The sequence below is a fragment of the Amyelois transitella genome, chromosome 27 (assembly GCF_032362555.1).
Source record: "Amyelois transitella isolate CPQ chromosome 27, ilAmyTran1.1, whole genome shotgun sequence".
In the NCBI taxonomy this organism is placed as follows: Eukaryota; Metazoa; Arthropoda; class Insecta; order Lepidoptera; family Pyralidae; genus Amyelois; species Amyelois transitella.
The window spans coordinates 2405507-2425639 of NC_083530.1; the positions used below are offsets into that span (position 1 = coordinate 2405507).

At 35.0% G+C, this 20133-nt stretch overlaps 1 protein-coding gene across 1 annotated transcript in view; it reads left to right on the top strand.

The window, feature by feature from the left end:
- LOC106142168 (sex peptide receptor) overlaps positions 1-19824 on the top strand; it is an 80878-nt gene extending 61054 nt beyond the window's left edge. The window contains exons 3-7 of the mRNA XM_060952075.1: positions 327-623; positions 2390-2627; positions 6732-6832; positions 17709-17847; positions 18377-19824. Coding sequence (XP_060808058.1) covers positions 394-623; positions 2390-2627; positions 6732-6832; positions 17709-17847; positions 18377-18925 — 1257 coding nt within the window. The 5' untranslated portion in view covers positions 327-393 and the 3' untranslated portion in view covers positions 18926-19824. The remainder of the gene's footprint in view (positions 1-326; positions 624-2389; positions 2628-6731; positions 6833-17708; positions 17848-18376) is intronic.
- The last annotated feature ends 309 nt before the right edge of the window (positions 19825-20133 follow it).

A 20133-nucleotide genomic window follows, 5' to 3' on the forward strand; every position in this document is an offset into this window, starting at 1 on the left:
CTGAGGTGCAGGTTCGAATCCTACCTTTAAAGTAAGAGCTCTGGTTAGCACTCAAACTAATATAATGTACATAACGAAGAAAAGACACGTGGTTACCTGATCGAGGTAAGATTTTAACCTCTAGGTTCTAGATTTTAACCTAAAAATATAGGTATATTTTTAACCTTCTGACGGCATGTAAATGTGTTTTAGCCTATCTTTGGCTCGACTTCAAATCTTGTGATCAAAAGTTGAGAATACAATTTAAAATACAATACATATGGCATAACAGAGAAAAATTAAAAATTCATAATTGTATTAAGAGATTATCTCTCTTTTGTCCACAGACAACTCAGCGGCGGCAGCGAAATAAAAAAAAAAAACAATAAATATGACAAAGACAAGATAGTCAAAATGGCGGCACAAGATCGAGATTGGGTGGCGGACTATTTTGAAAATAGAACGAAATTAGTGAGAGATGAAGAATTCGACAGAATCAACAATTACACTTATTTCGACAACCAAACGATTATTCCGGAATATTCTAATTTTACAACGGACGATTATTGCAGTTCAAATCATTCACACGTTTATTTGAATGTCACATGTGAATTTCCAATCAATTACGCGGAGCCTATGTATGGGTAAGTTAACTATTTTTATAAACAATTTTTTATAACCATAGACTAGACATAACTTTCAGTTTCTTAGCGTTCGTTACTATAGTCATAAAGTCAGTTAGTTAATCTTCGTCAGTTAGAGCGTCAGTCAGCCAACTCTTTTCGGAGTTATGTAAATTATTAGTATTATTGATTTAACCATTGCTCTTACGGTAAGAGAAAACATCGTGGTTAAACCTGCACATTCAGGCATGTTGATGTGTGAACTGTGAATTATATTCCAATGTGGTTTTCGTTTCCCGAAAATTTGCGGAGGTCAGATTATAGTCGCTTCACCTAAAAGCTTGACTTATATAAGGATCATAGTTAATGAGACTGTCCGAGCTTCTCTCCAGAGACGTGAGAATGTAACCTAGACTAAAGTCAGGAAGAAGGAAGAAATGAAGAAGTAAAATTCTCTAATACCGGTATTGTAACAGTCTTCAATGTAACAGTAATTTTTATCCACAACCACTTACTAAATCCTCATTTATGTAAAAGCATAAAAAGTCGATAAACACAAATTTTGTAAAAAGTTTTAATTATACTCGTTATTAAAAAAATCTAGTACAACACTCTTTGGCGGCCGGCATTCAAATTCCCAATAAAATTGTCGTTATATTATAAATAGAAGATTCCAAATTTGAACTTCAAATCTCAGACCTCAAGCCGTGCAACTGGCACAGATGATAAATGATCGTTTTAAATTAATTTTTATGGGGTCAAGATTTTTAATAGCCGCCATTTTTGGTAGTTAAGTAATTGCTTAATAGGAAATTTATTGTTTTACGAGTTCCCTAAAAGTTATTTCAACTTTCATTATAATTCTTGTCAGTTTAATTGATATTAAATCTTGTTGGCGAGATAATTAGATCTTTTGTGTAATTTGATTATCTCTTTAATTTAATACATGAATTGTAACGTCATACCTAATATAAAATTTGGAACGAAATTCACGTAAATGGAATTTAGATTTATAAGATGATTAATATTTATTTGATATAAGAATTTTTCAGATTACCTTATAATTTTTTGTTAAGTTTGTGGTATTATAAGGTATCTATATAAGTATTTATTACAAAATATAGTATCGTTGAGTTAGTTTCTCATAACACAAGTTTCGAACTTACTTCGAGGCTTACTTAATCGGTATAATGTGTCCTTTACTTCTCTACTTATATATTTGATATTCATTTATTTTATTTTATATATTTAAGTAAATCAACATAAACAGTCAATGTTATGAAAAATTCTTTCTTCCTTCTGGCATTAGTCCCGGTTACATCCTCACCACTCTGGCGAGGAGCCCGGGACATGTCTTTGACCATGGATCCTGGATTGGGTGAGTCAGGTTTTTACACGAAGCGACTCTCATCCGAACCCGTATTGGATATGATAGATTCAGTTTACACATCCAATCACGAAAAATTATCAACTTTCATCTCCAATGATTTTTCTCTTCAATAATTATGGCCGCGTGGCTCCCGGCACCAATACAAAAAAGAATAAGACCACTCCATCTCTTTACCATGGATCTCGTAAAAGGCGACTAAAGGATAAACTTACAAACTTGGTATTCTTATTTAGGCGATGGGCTAGCAACCTGTCACTATTTGAATCTCAATTCCGATCATTAAACCAAACAGCTGAACGTGGCCGTTCAGTCTTCCCAAGACTGTTGGCTCTGTCTACCCCGCAAGGGATATACACGTGACCGTATGTATGTATGTAATAATCATCTATTGTTCCAGCTACATCGCTCCATTCCTCTTAGCTACAACGACAGTCGCTAACACCCTTATCGTGGTGGTCCTGTCACGCCGCCACATGCGTACGCCCACCAATGTGGTGCTAATGGCTATGGCCCTGTGCGACATGTTCACGATGTTGTTCCCGGCACCTTGGCTGTTCTACATGTACACATTCGGGAATCATTACAAGCCACTGAGTCCTGTGCGGGCGTGTCAGCTCTGGAATTATATGAACGAGGTAAGTGTGATTGGTATTGTTGCTTATTTATTGGTTTAAAGCCGTGTGGTTCCCGGCGCGAATACAAAAAAAGAATAGGACCACCTCCATCTGTTTCCAATGGATGTCGTATCTTATAGGCTTACAAACTTGGGATTATTTTTTAGGCGATGGGCTAGCAACCTGTCACTATTTGAATCTCAATTCTATCATAAAGCCAAATATCTGAACGTGGCCATACAGTCTTTTCAAGACTGTTGGCTCTGTCTACCCCGCAAGGGATATAGACGTGACCGTATGTATGTATTAATAAACAATTGATGCCAGATTCAAACTCCCGACTCTTTTCAAATTGATCCATTATATTTGAAATTACAGTGATCAGCAAACGTGGCATAGCACGCGCGATGACAATTGCACTTTTTTCCCAAATGAATGATAATTGTGTACTTCTCATTACAATATTACGAAAATTCATGGAAATCGGTCACGCAGAAGGCAGGAGTGTCCATTCGGATAAAAAAGTATTTAAATAATAATTAAATAATAATATTCGTATTTTAATAGAAATGTTTCGACATTTTTTTCGACGATGATAGAATTAATATTGTAAAATTCCTTTCTGATCGCCCCGCCGCATTTTTTTAATTAAAAAAAAACAACGTTTATTGACTTACTTCTGCGGCCGGTTTTAAGAATAAACATTAATAATTAAAACAAAAATTGTGGCAACTCCATTTCAACGGATTACCTGATATAACTTATTCATGACATCCTCGTCCATTACGAGATAGACAGAGCCAATAGGCGGATTGAGGTGAAGAAGATCCCTCTATGGCACTAAGGTAGAGTTTCCCGAAATTCTAGCGGGAACGGTAATTAACGAGATTTTTCATTCTATGTAGGCGTACAGTTACTCTAGTTTGTAATAAAGGGAATTTAATTAATGAATTCATAAACAATGTAATTTTAGACATTCACAAACAAATAAGAGGGTGAATGAAACAAAATATTCTTCACAATTTACTGCTTTGTTTGGTATTACAAAATAATGCTCAAAGCTTGTGCAAAATAAGGGCAGTTTTTGTCAAAGAAAAATAGTGCGAAATATTTATGTTTTCGCTGCAAATGTGTTGGAGAGTTATTTCCCTTTGACTATTCGTGGAACAGTGTTTTAAAATTTTTCGATCAAATATAAAAAAAAATAACTTTCACGCGCAGCTTTTTCGTCCGCGCGAATTTAGCTCCATTATAAAAGGATACAGGTTTTTCGCAAATTACAAGGGAACTATAGTTTTTACAGGGATGAAAAGTACCCTATGTCATTCTCCAGACTTTTTATTATATATACGCAATATTTCATGAAGATTGCTTCAAAAGATAACGCGCGAAAATACAACATACAAACAAATAAATGTGCCGTGTGATTCCCGGCACCAATACAAAAAAGAATAGGACCACTCCATGCGGGGTAGACAGAGCCAACAGTCTTTAAAAGACTGATAGGCCACATTCAGCTGTTTGGCTTAAAGATAGAATTGAGAAATTAAAATAGTGACAGGTTGCTAGCCCATAGCCTAAAAGAAGAATCGCAAGTATATAAGCCTATCCCTTAGTCGCCTTTTACGACATCCATGGGAAAGAGATGGAGTAGTCCTATTCTTTCTTCTATTGGTACCGAAAACCACACGGCAATCCTATTGGTGCCGGAACCACACGGCAAATATGATAAATAATATGATTTTGAAACGTAGTTGTTCGATAAAAAGCCTGAAAAGCTCCGCCAAAGTCTTTATCGAAGAAAGTAAGGAACCAAGTATGTATTATAGACAGAAGCCTTCTTAAATTTCTCAAAGGACTTTCCACGGCCCGTTTCCTTTCTAAGGGCGAGTTAGTAGGAAATTGCGAAGTTCCTCACTCGTACTTGGAACAAGTAACTGGTAAACGATAGTATTTTTATCGATATATCGATACAGTATGGAGGGAAAAGTTAATAAACTTGAAATTCTTCTTGTAGGCGATTGTTTATTCACCTGTCACTATTTGAATCTCAATTCCATCTTAAGCCAAACAGCTTAATGTAGCCTTTCATATATAATCACGTCTATATCCCTTGCAAGGTAGACATAGCCAATAGTATTGAAAAGGCTGATAGGCCGCACTCAGCTGTTTGGCTTAATGATAGAATTGAGATTCAAATGGTGACAGGTTGTTACCCTAAAAGAAGAATCCCAAATTAATAAGCATATCCCTTAGTCGCCTTTACTCCGTCCATGAACAAACAGACGGAGTGGTCCTATTCTTTTTTCAATTGGTGCCGGGGACCTAATAACAAATAGGTTACTTTTCGTCCCGAAATTTCCACGGTACCGAAACCTCAGACGCAGTTACTTGAACTAAGAAAAAATCAAAAAACCGCGACCATTTTCCGTACCGTGTGGTTCCCGGCACCAACATAAAATAAAAATAGGAACACTCCATCTCATTTCCCATGGATGTCGTAAGAGGCGACTAAGGGATAGGCTTATACACTTGGGATTCTTGTTTTAGGCGATGGGCTAGCAACCTGTCACTATTTGAATCCCAATTCCATTATAAAACCAAACAGCTGAACGTGGCCTACCAGTCTCTTCAAGTCTCTTGGCTCTGTCTTCCCCGAAAGGGATATAGACGTGACTATACGAATGAATGAATGAATTTCCCGAAACAAACAAACAGAAGGGTTACCAAACTATTTCGCTACTTCTGACAAATGATGTTGGGATTTGATTGATATCTGGGTTCAACTTCGCAACTTGAGTTTTGACGAAGGCCGAACGTAAGTTCTGTTGTGGTATCGGTTAGAATTTAAATAACTATGTACCTAACTGATTGGCAGTTAGTCGTAGTCATATATAATCACGTCTTTATCCCTTGCGGGGTAGACAGAGCCAATAGAGTTGAAAAGGCTGATAGGCCGCACTCAGCTGTTTGGCTTAATGATAGAATTGAGATTCAAATGGTGACAGGTTGTTACCCTAAAAGAAGAATCCCAAATTAATAAGCATATCCCTTAGTCGCCTTTACTCCGTCCATGAACGTAAGTTCTGTTGTGGTATCGGTTAGAATTTAAATAACTATGTACCTAACTGATTGGCAGCTAGCCGCTGAAATGCGAATGAATCTTCTCTTGGAATACAAAATAGATTTTGAGGGTAACCCCCCATAATGTTTCCTCGCGTTAAGCTTTAAAAGTAATTTTGCTTTACGAGTATTTTTTTTTAATTTAGAATATACGATATAAAAGTATTGACGTGAATTGATTATTTATATATACAAAAAGTTACAAAAGCTTCAAAAATGTAGAAGAAGCCGGAGATCAAACTACACTGCAGTGTTTTCATCAACAACGTCAATTCACAAATACTTCACAATAAGAACACACCATCTCTTTACAGTTAAAGATAATTTATTTGCCAAAACACGTCATCATACATTCAAATTCGTTGGTTGTCTTTCCCATGGATGTCGTAAAAAGCGACTAAGGAATAGGTTTAATAAACTTGGGATTCTTCTTTTAATGCTGGATGGTACATGCATACATACATACGGTCACGTGTATATCCCTTGCGGGGAAGACAGAGCCAACAGTCTTGAAAAGACTGAATGGCCACGTTCAGCTATTTGGCTTAACGATAGAATTGTGATTCAACTAGTGACAGGTTGCTAGCCCATCGCCTGAAAAAAGAATCCCAAGTTTGTAAGCCCTATCCCTTAGTCGCCTTTTACGACATCCATGGGAAAGAGATGGGCGTGGTCGTATTCTTTTTTGTATTGGTGCCGGGAACCACACGGCATGGTGGTATGGTTTAATTTAATTTGTATTGCTGCAACTCACACCCTTATTAATTTGTATTCCATATGAAATTGTAAATTGTGTGTAGCAAATCAAATAAATGAATTATCTATGTACTTATCTACATATCTTAAGTTTAATATTTTTAAGCGTATCCCTTAGTCGCCTTTTACGACATCCATGGGAAAGAGATGGGCGTGGTCCTATTCTTTTTTGTATTGGTGCCGGGAACCACACGGCACTGCTGGATGGTATTTATTTAGGTACTTATAAACACTGTTTGTCCTCAGGTAATACCTGCCATGTTTCACACTGCCAGCATCTGGCTGACATTGGCCCTTGCTGTCCAGAGGTACATCTACGTGTGTCACGCACCAGTCGCTCGAACTTGGTAAGTAACATACATACATACATACATATAGTCACGTCTATATCCCTAGCGGGGTAGACAGAGCCAACAGTCTTGAAAAGACTGATAGGCCACGCTCAGCTTTGGCTTTGGCTTTGAGATTCAAATAGTGACAGGTTGCTAGCCCATCCCCTAAAAGAGGAATCCCAAGTTTATAAGCCTATCCCATAGTCGCCTTTTACGACATCCGTGGGAAAGAGATGGAGTGGTCCTATTCTTTTTTGTAATGGTGCCGGGAACCACACGGCACGGCATATATATATATTTTAACTAGAGGCCGCCCGCGACTTCGTCCGCATGGAAACCCTATCAATTCCGCGGGAATTCCGGAATAAAATGTAGCCTATATTATTCTGTTAAATAACAAATTTCATCGTAATCGGTTCAGTAGTTTCTGCGTGAAAGAGTAACAAACATCCATACTGACATTCCGACATAGTCACAAACTTTCGCATTTATAATATTAGTAGGATTCACTAGCGACCCGCCCCGGCTTTGCACTCAATCAATAAAAAAACTGCATCAAAATCTGGTGTGTAGATAGTTTTAAAGTTCTAATATACAAATATACATATACCTAGATATCATACACACAGACATAGTAACGGACGTAAATGCTTTATACTATGTTGTGATAATAACTGTGTGTGCCGTGTGGTTCCTGGCGCTTAAGAACATGACCACTCCATATCTTCCACATGAATGTCGTATATGGAGACTAAGGGAAAGGCAAATACACTTGGGATTCTTCTTTTGGGCGTCACACATATTTGAGTCACAATTCCATCAAGCGAAACTTGGCCTTCCAGTCTTTTCAAGACAGTTGGCTCTGCCTACCCCGCAAGGGATATAGACGTGATAATATGTAACACAAACATCGCGTAACGAAATGATGAGGAAAGTCTTATTTGAGAAAGCAACCGCGCTTAATCCCAGTTTTATAAAAGTTAACAACGCCCAATAGTTTTTACTGCATATTGCATTACCCTTCCTCATTTCTTGTGTAATAAGAAACACACATGTTTTGAGGAAATTCAGCTTAACTTGATAAATAAATGTGTTGGAACATATTACACTGATTGAGCTTACCCCAAAGTTAGCTCGAGACTTGTTTATATGAGATACAGCGTAGCCAAACTTACAGTCTTTGCTGTAGATCTACAGTTATTTTCTGTCAGTTTTTAGTTGATGCCTCGGAATCTACAGTTTTTAATTTTCAAGGGAAGCTTCCTAAAAAATCGCTAGTCGCATTTTATGAACTGTTGGATTAGCATTTTTATACCTTTGATAATTTCATGATTTTTAATACGGTATTGTCAATTCTATTTATTACTATCATTAAATAATACGAAATAATAAAAGGATAAAGATGTAGATTTACATACATACATACATATAATCACGTCTATATCCCTTGCGGGGTAGACAGGGCCTACAGTCTTGCAAAGACTGATGGGCCACGTTCAGCTTTCTGGCTTTAAGATAGGTTTGAGATTTAAATAGTGACAGGTTGCTAGCCCATCGCCTAAAAGAAGAATCCCAAGTTTATAAGCCTACCCCTTAGACGCCTTTTACGATCCTTGGGAAAGAGATGGAGTTGTCCTATTCTTTTTTGTATTGGTGCTGGGAACCACACGGCACTATTCTATTTATTACTATCATTGAATAATAAAATGATAAATCGATAAAGATGTAGATTTACTGTTTTTTAATTTGATATTTACAGTTTTCTACAGTTTTTTTCAAGCATATCTGCAGTTTTACTCTTTGCTGGAGTTGGCAACATTGATGGGATACTAAATGCGCCCCGGCGCTTCGCACCCTATTGGAAATTTTGCGATAAAAAGTACTTATTATGCTATTGTACCATGTGCTAATAGTTCCACATTCGATCCCTTCGCCTTGGATGTCGTAAACGGCGACTAAGCGATAGGCTTATAAACTTGAGATTCTTCTTTTAAGCGATGGGCTAGCAGCCTGCCACGATTTGAATCTCAATGCTATCATTAAGCCTAACAGTTGAACGTGGCCTGACAGTCTTTCAAGACTGCTCGCTCTGTCTACCCCGCTAGAGATATTGACATGATTATATGTATGGATGGATTAATTAAATTTGACCATACGACGAAGTATTATTAAATTTGACCATACGACGCTGTAATGAAGTAAAACAGCGCGTAACAAAAGAACATACAGTGACGACAAGTACAGTGTGAACATATGTATTTTATTTTATCTTTAATTATTCGACGAAATATTCGTATTGACATAATTAGTTCTACATTCATTCATGTTTTTAATGTAGACAATGTGCATTCATCCACGATTTAGATTTAAGAGATCTATATTTGTAAATTTACGTCCGATGAAAATGCTGCAGTGTAGTTTGTTCCGCCGCTTCATCTACACATGCGCTTTGGAAGCGGTAGTTGTTATAATTAGATTTAAGTTATATGACGTCAATAAGTGATACCTTGTATCCAATTTTGAAAATAAAACTATTCTATTCTACTCTAACTACTTTCCAACAAACACATTCAAATAAGCACTGCCCCAAACAAAATCGATAGGCAGATCCTAACAAAGGAGGCTTTAACACCCAATCCACGTAAACTATCCGTTAGGCCGCCCGAAACATTGAATTGATGGAAACAATATGTCTGGGAGTGGCTCGAGTTTCACAATTAATTGAGAAGTAAAGTACCACTGACCGCAATCGAAATGGATAACATTAGAATAGAATAGATTTATTTTCAAAATTGGATACAAGGTAACACTTATTACGTCACGATCTTAACTTAAAACTAATTATAACTACTACCGTTTCCAAAGCGCATGTGTAGAAGAAGCGGCGGAACAAACAACACTGCAGCATTTTCATCGGACGTCAATTTACAAAGTAAAAGTGTTACAGCTTTTATGAGTTACAGCTTTAATGAGTTACAGCTTTTATGAGTTACAGCTTTTATGTGCCGTGTGGTTCCCGGCACGAGTAAAAAAAGGATTAGGACCAATCCATCTCTTTCCCATGGATGTCGTAAAAGTATAATTTAATATTGTGAAGTTGACGTTGTTGAAGAAAATGCTGCAGTGCAGTTTGTTACCGCTTCTTCTGCACTGACGCCTTGGAAGCGGCAGTAAACTTAGTTTTTAAGTAATTTATTTGACGTCAACCAATGTTGTTAAACCATACGACAATTATTAAGCGATATAATAGTATCCTATAATAATGAATAAAAATTTTTAATTTTGAATTTTTGAATTTTGGCGACTAAGGGATATGCTTACAAACTTGGGATCCTTTTTTTATGCGATGGGCTAGCAACCTATCACTATTTGAATCTTAATTCTATCATTAAGCCAAACAGCTAAACGTGGGCGATCAGTCATTTGAAGACTATTGACTCTGTCTACCCCACAAGGGACATATATGTATAATATAAAAAACCGCATCAAAATCCATTATGTACTATTAAAGATATAAGCATACACACAGACGCGGAAAGCGACTTAGCTTTATTAACTAATTTATTAACTTTATATTATGTATAACAATTTTATTAACTTTATATTATGTATAACAAACAAACTTTTAGTAGTACATAATATTACTCGTATTTCACAATGCGAGATCTAATAAAGACAAGTTGTCTATGACCCCCGACCCATTTGTAAAACCTTTAGGAGTTTCGTCCAACTTTAAGAGGTTTATTTTCAATTGCCGATAAACTTGTCGCCGGGGCGATTTTTCTCTTTTTAATTGTTTTGCCCTCCTTTCAAAAGGGAGGGTATTATTAACGGTAAATTGTGACTTCATGGATTGCACAGAAACTTGGGTCATTAAAACTTTTTGATAATAATTATATATAATACAACTATTGGAAATTGCAAGTTGATAATACAAAACGATATAATACAATAACACTTTATTGCATCACAATTAATAACAGATAATGAACTATTGAATAAAATTAGTAAAGTTACATGTATGTACCTCGCTCAGGAAGTGAACCTATGTTATTTTAAATATATATATATATATATAATGTTATTTTAAATATATATAATATATATATATTTAAAATAACATGTGTTCTTTACAAAGGGGTGAAGTCACTTCCTGAGCGACATATATTTTTAAATATTATTATTAGTGTATGAGTGAAATGAGCAAAGAAGAATTAGGTTGTAACCAACAAAAATAAATAAGATAAAATATACTATAAAAAAAATATAAAAACCAAATTTAAAAAATTACATATTTTTTCTCTTTTTACCCAAAAAGTGCCGTATGGTTCCCGGCACCAATAGAAAAAAGAATAGGACCACTTCTTTTCTCTCTAATGGATGTCGTAAAATGCGACTAAGGGGTAGGCTTGGGATTCTTCTTTTAGGCGATGGGCTAGCAACCTGTCACTATTTGAATCTCAATTCTAACTTAAAGCCAAATAGCTGAACGTGGCCTATCAGTCTTTACAAGACTGTTGGCTCTGTCTTCCCCGCAAGGGATATAGACGTGATTATATGTATGTATGTTACCCAAAAATAAAGTTCTCCCGCCTTAATGCTCTGTGGTATGCAGACGCCAACTGCACTCTGTGCTACGACGCACGGTATGTCGGCCATTTGAGAAATGCACGTTTATGTTACAATACAGTAGATAATATATACCTTTGCCATTTGATAGTATTACAAATGTAGTTTGAGTTAAAGTTGTATGTTTGTTCGTAATTCATTTTCACATACATAGGAAGGCATGGTTTTATGGTATCTAGCCGACCGCTGTGGAGGCAGATTAAAGGCATTTATTTAGAAGAAAGCAGAACTTATGTACTACATGCAAACCACGTCTTCCTTGCGGGGTAGACAAAGCCACCAGTCTTGAAATGACTTAAAGGCCACGTTCAGCTGTATGGCTCAACCCATCGCCTACAAGGAGAATCCCAAGTTTATAAGCCTTACCCTTAATCGCCTTTTACGTCATCCATTGGAATGATATGGAGTGGTCCTATTCAAAAGTAGCCGGTATGCAAATTGAATCATGATGACACATCAATTGCCTTAATGTGGAAGTTTTCTCACAATGTTTTCCATTACAGTAATAACATTTGACGGCCTCTGTGGCACAGCGGTAGTATGCTTGTCTGTGACAACGGAGGTCCCGGGTTCGAATCCCGGCCAGGGCATTATGAGAAAAGAACTTTTTCTGATTGGCCTGGGTCTTGGGTGTTTATCTATATAAGTATTTATTATAAAATATAGTAACGTTGAGTTAGTATCTCGTAACACAAGTTTCGAACTTACTTCGAGGCTAACTCAATCAATGTAATTTGTCCCGTATATATTATATTTATTTATTTATTTATTGAAGCTTAGATATGTCCGTAAATCTGAAAAATGCCATTGGTGACACACGAGTGAGACAGGATTTGAACCTGTACCGCTCTGCACGTCACGCTTTTTATTCGCCAACTACATATGCTCCTTACTGTGAACCCTTTTAGAAGAATAGAATAAAAATAACACAAGTTATTCTATTTGGATAGCCTTTTTCTTTTGAAGTACAGAACCTTTAAAAGGCACAAGTCTCAATTAATTCAGTGCTCTGCGAATATGAAAATATGATTAAACAATAATTAGTCGCCATTATGAAAGCATTTCATCGCAAAAAATGAAAATTTCTTGTGAGAATAATATTAGATACGGTCATAGAGTTATAACAGTGTAATGATTTATAGAAGGCGTGTCGTGTTGCCTTTATAGTTTATACGATCGAATTGTAAAATATTTATCTCTAGGTTCCCCAATTAACAGAATTCCCAGAATCATTGACATATTATCAGTGTAAAATAACATGAATTTTCGATCAGGTCACGTATTCTGACGCTAGCTTAGCATTTTTTACCCATCACAAAAAAGCATAAGTTTCCACTTAAAAAAAAACCTTAAATATTCATATTACCAACCCAATTTTCCCAGGGAGATCTTTAAAAAGGAGATTAAATTAAATTTAAATTTTACCCACGGACTAATCTTGGGCAAATACGTGAACTAGCATATTAACCACTGAGCTATGTACGGTAAGCTTCAAATACTTTCATACATACGTATATCACGTCTTTACCCCATATGGGTAAGACAGAGCCAACAGTTTGGAAAATACACATATCTTTATCCTTCACAGTGTAAATAAGGCCAACAGTTGCGACTATTGCAGTTAAAAGTCAAATTTATCAAAAAAAATATAAAAAAATTGAAACCCCTAACACAAATCATAATTTCCATTGAAATAAATAATAAAAGAAACTCATTCTCAATTAATATTAAGTAATATTTTTTTAAGAAAATGTCGCGTTAGGGGACGTTCAGACAGACAAGTCACAACTTATAACACCCCTCTATTTCCATCGGGGATAATTAAGTTTAAAAGCCCTTCTATTGTTACATGTTCGCCTCATTATAGGTATTATTTTATTTTTAAAAAGGACTATCCTTCTTTATAATTATATCGTATAATCTTTAGAACGCCTAAAAGCCAAGGGTCCTTTGTCACGTAAAAATAATTTGTGGCAGCCATATTGAATTATTGTGTTTCATAAAGGCACATCATAAAATGGTTTATTACTATTACGGGTTTGTCGGAAGAAATATTAAACTTTTACGTAGAAAACCGTTGATACTTTATATATACTTGAATGAAATAGTATAATAAAAACTGGGTGTGTTTAAGTTATGAACCTTGAAATCTTTGTAAAATCAATTAAATGTCTCTAACGGGGTAGACAGAGCCAATAGTTACAAGACGTGAAGAATTTTAGACCGAATAAGTATTCATACATACATACATACCTACATACCATCACGCATGTTTCTCATTGAGGTAGGCAAAGTCTATGGAAGCATTCATGTATGTATATAGGTAGAAGATATATATAGGTAGAATAACATCATGAATAAAAAAAAAGATATACTGTAGACTTTTTTATTGAGGTGCTTTGAGATGCAAAATAAATAATATGTTAAGACGTACAGCGAAAATCATTTACGAGCGGATAAAAAAATTAAGTGAAAAAAATACGAACACATTTTCGTCCGTGAAAGGTACGCTTTTATATTGGGGTTATTCTGTAGTATTTTTCACTTTCATACATACATACTTATAATCACATCTTTATCCCTTGCGGGGTAGACAGAGCCAACAGTATTAAAAAGACTGATAGAATTGAGATTCAAATAGTGACAGGTTGTTAGCCTGTCATACAACGCATAAAGACTGTAGTTTATATTTTTCACTTGAAATTTTATAGGTCATATTTACAATTTTATGGAAGAAGTCTTAGTTGAAGTTAACGTCATTGATTTTAATGTAACGTGGGACAAAAATAGTACATTAACTTCTCATTATATCGTATGAAAAAATCTTAGTACCGAAGTAGCAGAACCAAAAAATGAATGTTATTTGTATAAATAAAAAAATAATTGTTTCCAATTTTAGTCTTTTGGCTCTGCCTACCCCGCAAGGGATATAGACGTGATTATATTTATGCATGTATGTTAATTTTATACAAACAAACAAACTAAGCATAACTCTTATTGTAGTTGGCTAAATAAACCCTTGTGTAATAAGGTTTTTACATTAATTATAGTATCATAGTTATAGGCCGTTGGTTCTGTCTACCCCGGAAGGGATATAGACGTGATTTTATGTATGTATGTATCATAGCTATAAATTAACTAAGCTCAATCAAATTAAATATCCCTCCATAGTAAAAAAAAGATTTTTAACAACTTGAAATTTCAAAGAGTAAAGAATCACCCTTCTCCGTAAAGTAACAGGTATATTTACTCCAACCTTTTATGAGGTGCAACTTTAAGTGGCGTTATAATTTTTGTATGAACATCGTAAAAAACAAAGAAATTATACATTTGAATGCCCTATATAATTTCCTTTTCGTGCAGACTGTAAAAGCTAATCAAGGGATATTTTAACACACTTTAAATTTTTCTTCAAGGTAATGAGTAAGCAACTGTCATTATCTGAATCTTAATAACACGGGGCTTTTCAGACTTTTTGTCTTTACTGGCTCTGTCTACCCCGTAAGGAACAAAGATGTTATATTTGTACAAAAATAAAGAAAATTACCTATACAAACTTTGACTATGATTATGTTTGTTTGTTAATTATTTTTACGCTTTATATAATTAAAATTTTAAATGACATTTGGCACATTTTTAGGAATAAATACTGATTTCAAACTTTTACATTGCATTAAACAATTAATAAATAATACAGGTAGGAATCAAACGCGCAAGTAACTATAAGTACGTTACGTGCACTTTTAATACCTGTAGAATTAAATACTGAATTGGAAGTAAAAAAAAATCCCTATCTTTTCTATGCTTTAAAGGACAACGTGTACCTACCATATCAATGCCGCGGGCGTACGCCAGCAAATAAAAAAAAAATTAAACTTGAAATCACATGAACTCCCCTTATACAAGAGTTTCCTGACAGTTGGCTGCATTGCTTCCCCGGGAATGCAAATATTGTCTTGAGTCCGCGCCGCAAACATTGGAAATAGAATTTTTCCTATCGTAGAAAAACATTGATTGTAGGACGGTTTTAAAATTGGAACGTGTCGGTTTATTATTGGTTTGTATTATGCCATTGTCTTTTGTTTATGGTGAGGTCATTTTTTTTTTTATTATAATCTGTGGTTTCCCGCTCTTTATAATATTTTCGTTTCTTTCCCGTGGATATTGTAAGAAGCGACTAAGAGAATAGGTACATTTATCTAGTACAAATTTTTCCATAATTTCTTACAGATTAGTTTCCCAATGCAAAGAGAACTGTAACTAACTATAACGAACTATAACCAGCCCAATTTCATCATCATTTTGTAATATTTCATTTCAATTAAATATTACAAAAATAAATAAATATAAACGGGACAAATAACACAGATTGAGTTAGCCTCGAAGTAAATTCGAGACTTGTGTTACGAGATACTAACTCAGCGATACTATATTTTATAATAAATACTTATATAAATATACATTCAAGACCCAGGCCAATCAGAGAAAGTTCGTTTCTCATCATGCCCTGGCCTGGATTCGAACCCGGGACCTCCGGTGTCACAGACAAGCGTACTACCGCTTTGCTACAGAGGCCTCGAATGTTTGTAAATGTTTGTAACTTGAAAAAATTGTGTTAATTGTATTGAGAAATCTTAGATCTCACAGACAAAGAAATCTCAGTGATAATAAGTAACCCTAAAATAATGCTGATACTGTTGTGCGACTGCGCGCGAGCGAACACGCGGGCTCAAGCGAGTTTATCTATACTAATATTATAAAGCTGATGAGTTTGTTTGTTTGAACGCGCTAATCTCAGGAACTACTGGTTCGAATTGAAAAATTATTTTTGTGTTGAATAGACCATTTATCGAGGAAGGCTTTAGGCTATATAACATCACGCTGCAACTTTAATAATGAAAATTGTGAAAAAAAAAAACAGGGAAAATAATTCATCCTTGAGGGCTTCAATGAAAAATAAATATTTCACGCGGACGAAGTCGCGGGCACAGCTAGTAGTATATATTTACGCAACTTCGTTTAACATTTATAAGCCACATTATAAAATTTTATACACTTACGAGTACCATAGACATATGAAACACTTTCACGCGTTTACCGCAAAGCTGTTAAAGAGTTGTAAAATTTTATTTTTAAAATATTTTATGTACGTCGGTATTACGTCTATGGATTTTCCTTGAAGTAACGATTCAACATTTTGACCTGAATATGAGTGAGTGTAACCATGATTTATATCAATCACTCAAAGGGTACTAGAGATTAATAACAATAATATTATTCTTTAAGGCGATGGGCTGGAAATATGTCACTGACCTTACAAACTTTTCGAGAATGTTGGCTCTGGCTAACCCGCAAGGGATGAAGATGAATCTTAGCTATCTTTGTTTTTAAAGGGGCGTATGAGAAGATTTTCAGAAAAACAGGATTTGTGGAAGTTTTAAACTGAAAACTAACAAAGGCATAGAATAATAGCGACAAGCAATTAACTTCCTATAACTTGTTAAAAATAATAAATATTTTTGTTACCTAACAAAACTATTTTTTAATTTGTATAAACATACATAAAAATTGCACTGTGGTTCCTATCAAAAATATAAAAAAAAAGAATAGGACCACTGCATCTCTTTCCCATGGATGTCGTGAAAGGAGACTACGGGATAAGCTTATAAACTTGGGACTCTTTTAGGCGATGAGCTAGCAACCTGTCACTATTTGAATCTCAATTCTATCATTAAGCCTAACTGCTAAACGTGGCCTAGGTATCCGTCTTACAAGACTGCTAGCTCTGTCTACCCCGCAAGGGATAACGACGTGATTATATGAATGAATAATATATATATAATTTTCTTTATGTAAAAAACATATATGTTTTATGTATGTACATATAATCACGTCTACATCCCTTGCCAGCCAGTCTCGAAAAAACAAAAAGACCATATTGAGCTGTATTTGTTTACATACATACATACATATCATCACGTCTATATCCCTTACGGGGTAGACAGAGCCAAGAGTCTTGAAAAGACTAAAAGGCCACGTTCAGCTATTTGGCTTAATGATAGAATTGAGATTCAAATAGTGACAGGTTGCTAGCCTGTCGCCTAAAAAAGAATCCTAAGTTTGTAAGCCTATCCCTTACCGCTACTAGCCGCCTTGTACGACATCCATGGGAAAGAGATGGAGTGGTCCTATTCTTCTTTTTATTGGTGCCGGGAACCACACGGCACACTGTATTTGTTTATGTTTTTTTTTTCTTCACCAGGTGCACCATGCCCCGCGTGATGAAATGCCTCATCTACATCGGCATAGCGGCCTTTCTCCACCAGCTCCCAAGGTTCTTCGACCGCCAGTACGTCCCCCATGTTACTTTCTGGAGGGGACACTTTGAAGAAGTCTGCCGGGTAAGATAATTACAAAAATGATTTTGGGGATTCAGGTTTGAGTTTTCTACGGCCAGTAATGGAGGAGGTGCTTTCGAGACTGTCGGCTCTGTCTACCCTGTAAGGGATATACACGTGATTATACATATGTATGGAAAAGAAAAAAAAACAATATGATTAATCTGAGAAACTACAGTATGATTACAGTATAGCAATACATACAAACAATCACGTTTTTATTTTATTGACGTCCCTTGCGGGGTAGACAGAGTCGTCTTCAGACTAGTCGTTCGTGAACAGTCTTCAGAAAAGACTGAAAGGCCACGTTTAGCTGTTTGGCTTAATGATAGAATTAAGATTCAAATAGTGACAGGTTGCTAACCCATCCCCTAAAAGAATAATCCCTAGTTTATAAGCCTATCCAATTGTCGCCTTTTACGACATTCTTTGGAAAAATTGGAGTGGTCCGGGTTTCCATTGGTGCCGGGAACCACACGGCACTAATAAATAAACAAATAATTTACGGTTTTAATAAATACTTTCTTTTCAGATGCAAATGGCGCCGTGGGTTCAAACCTTATCAATGGACGCCTATTTCATCTCGTACTTCGGTTTCCGAGTGCTCTTCGTCCATCTGATCCCCTGCACATCCTTGGTCGTCCTCAACGTCCTCCTCTTCAGGGCAATGAGAACAGCGCAGATAAACAGACAAAAACTTTTCAAGGAAAACAGAAAGTCCGAGTGCAAGAAATTGAGAGATTCAAATTGCACAACGTTGATGCTTATTGTGGTCGTAACCGTCTTCCTATTGGTCGAAATTCCTGTCGCTGTAGTTACTATATTACACATTATATCTAGTACCATAGTCGAAATTTTGGACTACCATATCGCCAACATACTAATTTTGATCACCAATTTCTTCATCATAGTTTCCTATCCGATCAACTTTGCAATATACTGCGGTATGTCGCGACAGTTCAGGGAGACTTTCAAAGAGTTGTTTATTAGGGGAGCTGTTACTAGTAGGAAAAATGGCGGATCTAGTAGATATTCCCTCGTCAACGGGCCTAGGACTTGCACTAATGAAACTGTACTTTAAATACGTGATTCGTGAGCTATGTGCAATGGGATTCGGAAATTAACTGTCAAATCAGGTTTTTTTTATATTTTTCAGTTTTTATTTGAGAAAATACGTTTAAAAACACCTAAATGAAAAAGTACCTAAAAAAAATTGAACAGTCAAAGACTTTCTTTTTTTGAAAACCTGTATTTATTTACCGAATCAAAATTAAAAAAGAATTGTATAATAATCTGTACGGATAAGTAATAAAATTGTAAATATATATTTTATAATAATGCAACTTTCTTTTTTAGATGGCCTATTTGTATAATTGTAGACATATCAATGTTTTTGATATATTTGTGAAAGTCTTATTTAAAAAAAAAAAGTAGTTGACGGCTTTTTAATTTTTTTAATAAGATACTTTTTTGACGGCCGTGTGATCACCTGATCTAAAAATGTAAATTGAAGGTATACATATATATAAAATATATAACTATTATATTTATTTATTTGGTGTTTCTATATACAATAATATGAAAATTAAATTGATGAGCTGGTCACAAGGCCTGTAAATGGCGAGCCCCCATTTGAAAAAGTATCTAATAAAAATGTTTCTGTAAATAAAAATTATATAATAAATGTGTTTTTATTTTAGTTTACCTAGAAATACAGAATTTTTTTGTAAATAAAATAAACGAATTGTGTAAAACTAAATTAGTTTGATGTGTAAAAAAATATGTAGTCAATCAGAGTTACTAATGTTTAAATTTAATTTGTTATAGGGTAAAATGTTTATATATATATTATTTATACATAATTTATAATAAATGGATTTCTAGACAAGGCAACAAAGAATATTCAATGCTTTTTGTTATATTAATTAGAAAATGTATGCATTTTTTAAATCTGTGACTTGGACCATGGCGAATCAAATAGTTTATGTTAAAATATGTAATACTTAATAAAAAAATTGCAAAATATCAATATGTTGTTTTCTTTTTTTTTATCAAATTTATACGAATCGTGACAACTAAATCTATACTAAAATTATAAATCTGAAGAGTTTGTTTGTTTGAACGTGCTAATCTCAAGAACTACTGATCCGAATAGAAAATATATTTTTGTGTTGAATAGACCATTTATCGAGGAAGGCTTTAGGTTTTATAACATCACGCTGCAACTATTGAAGAAGTGAAGAAATAATGGAAAATGTGAAAAAAACGGGGTAAATTATTCATCCTTGA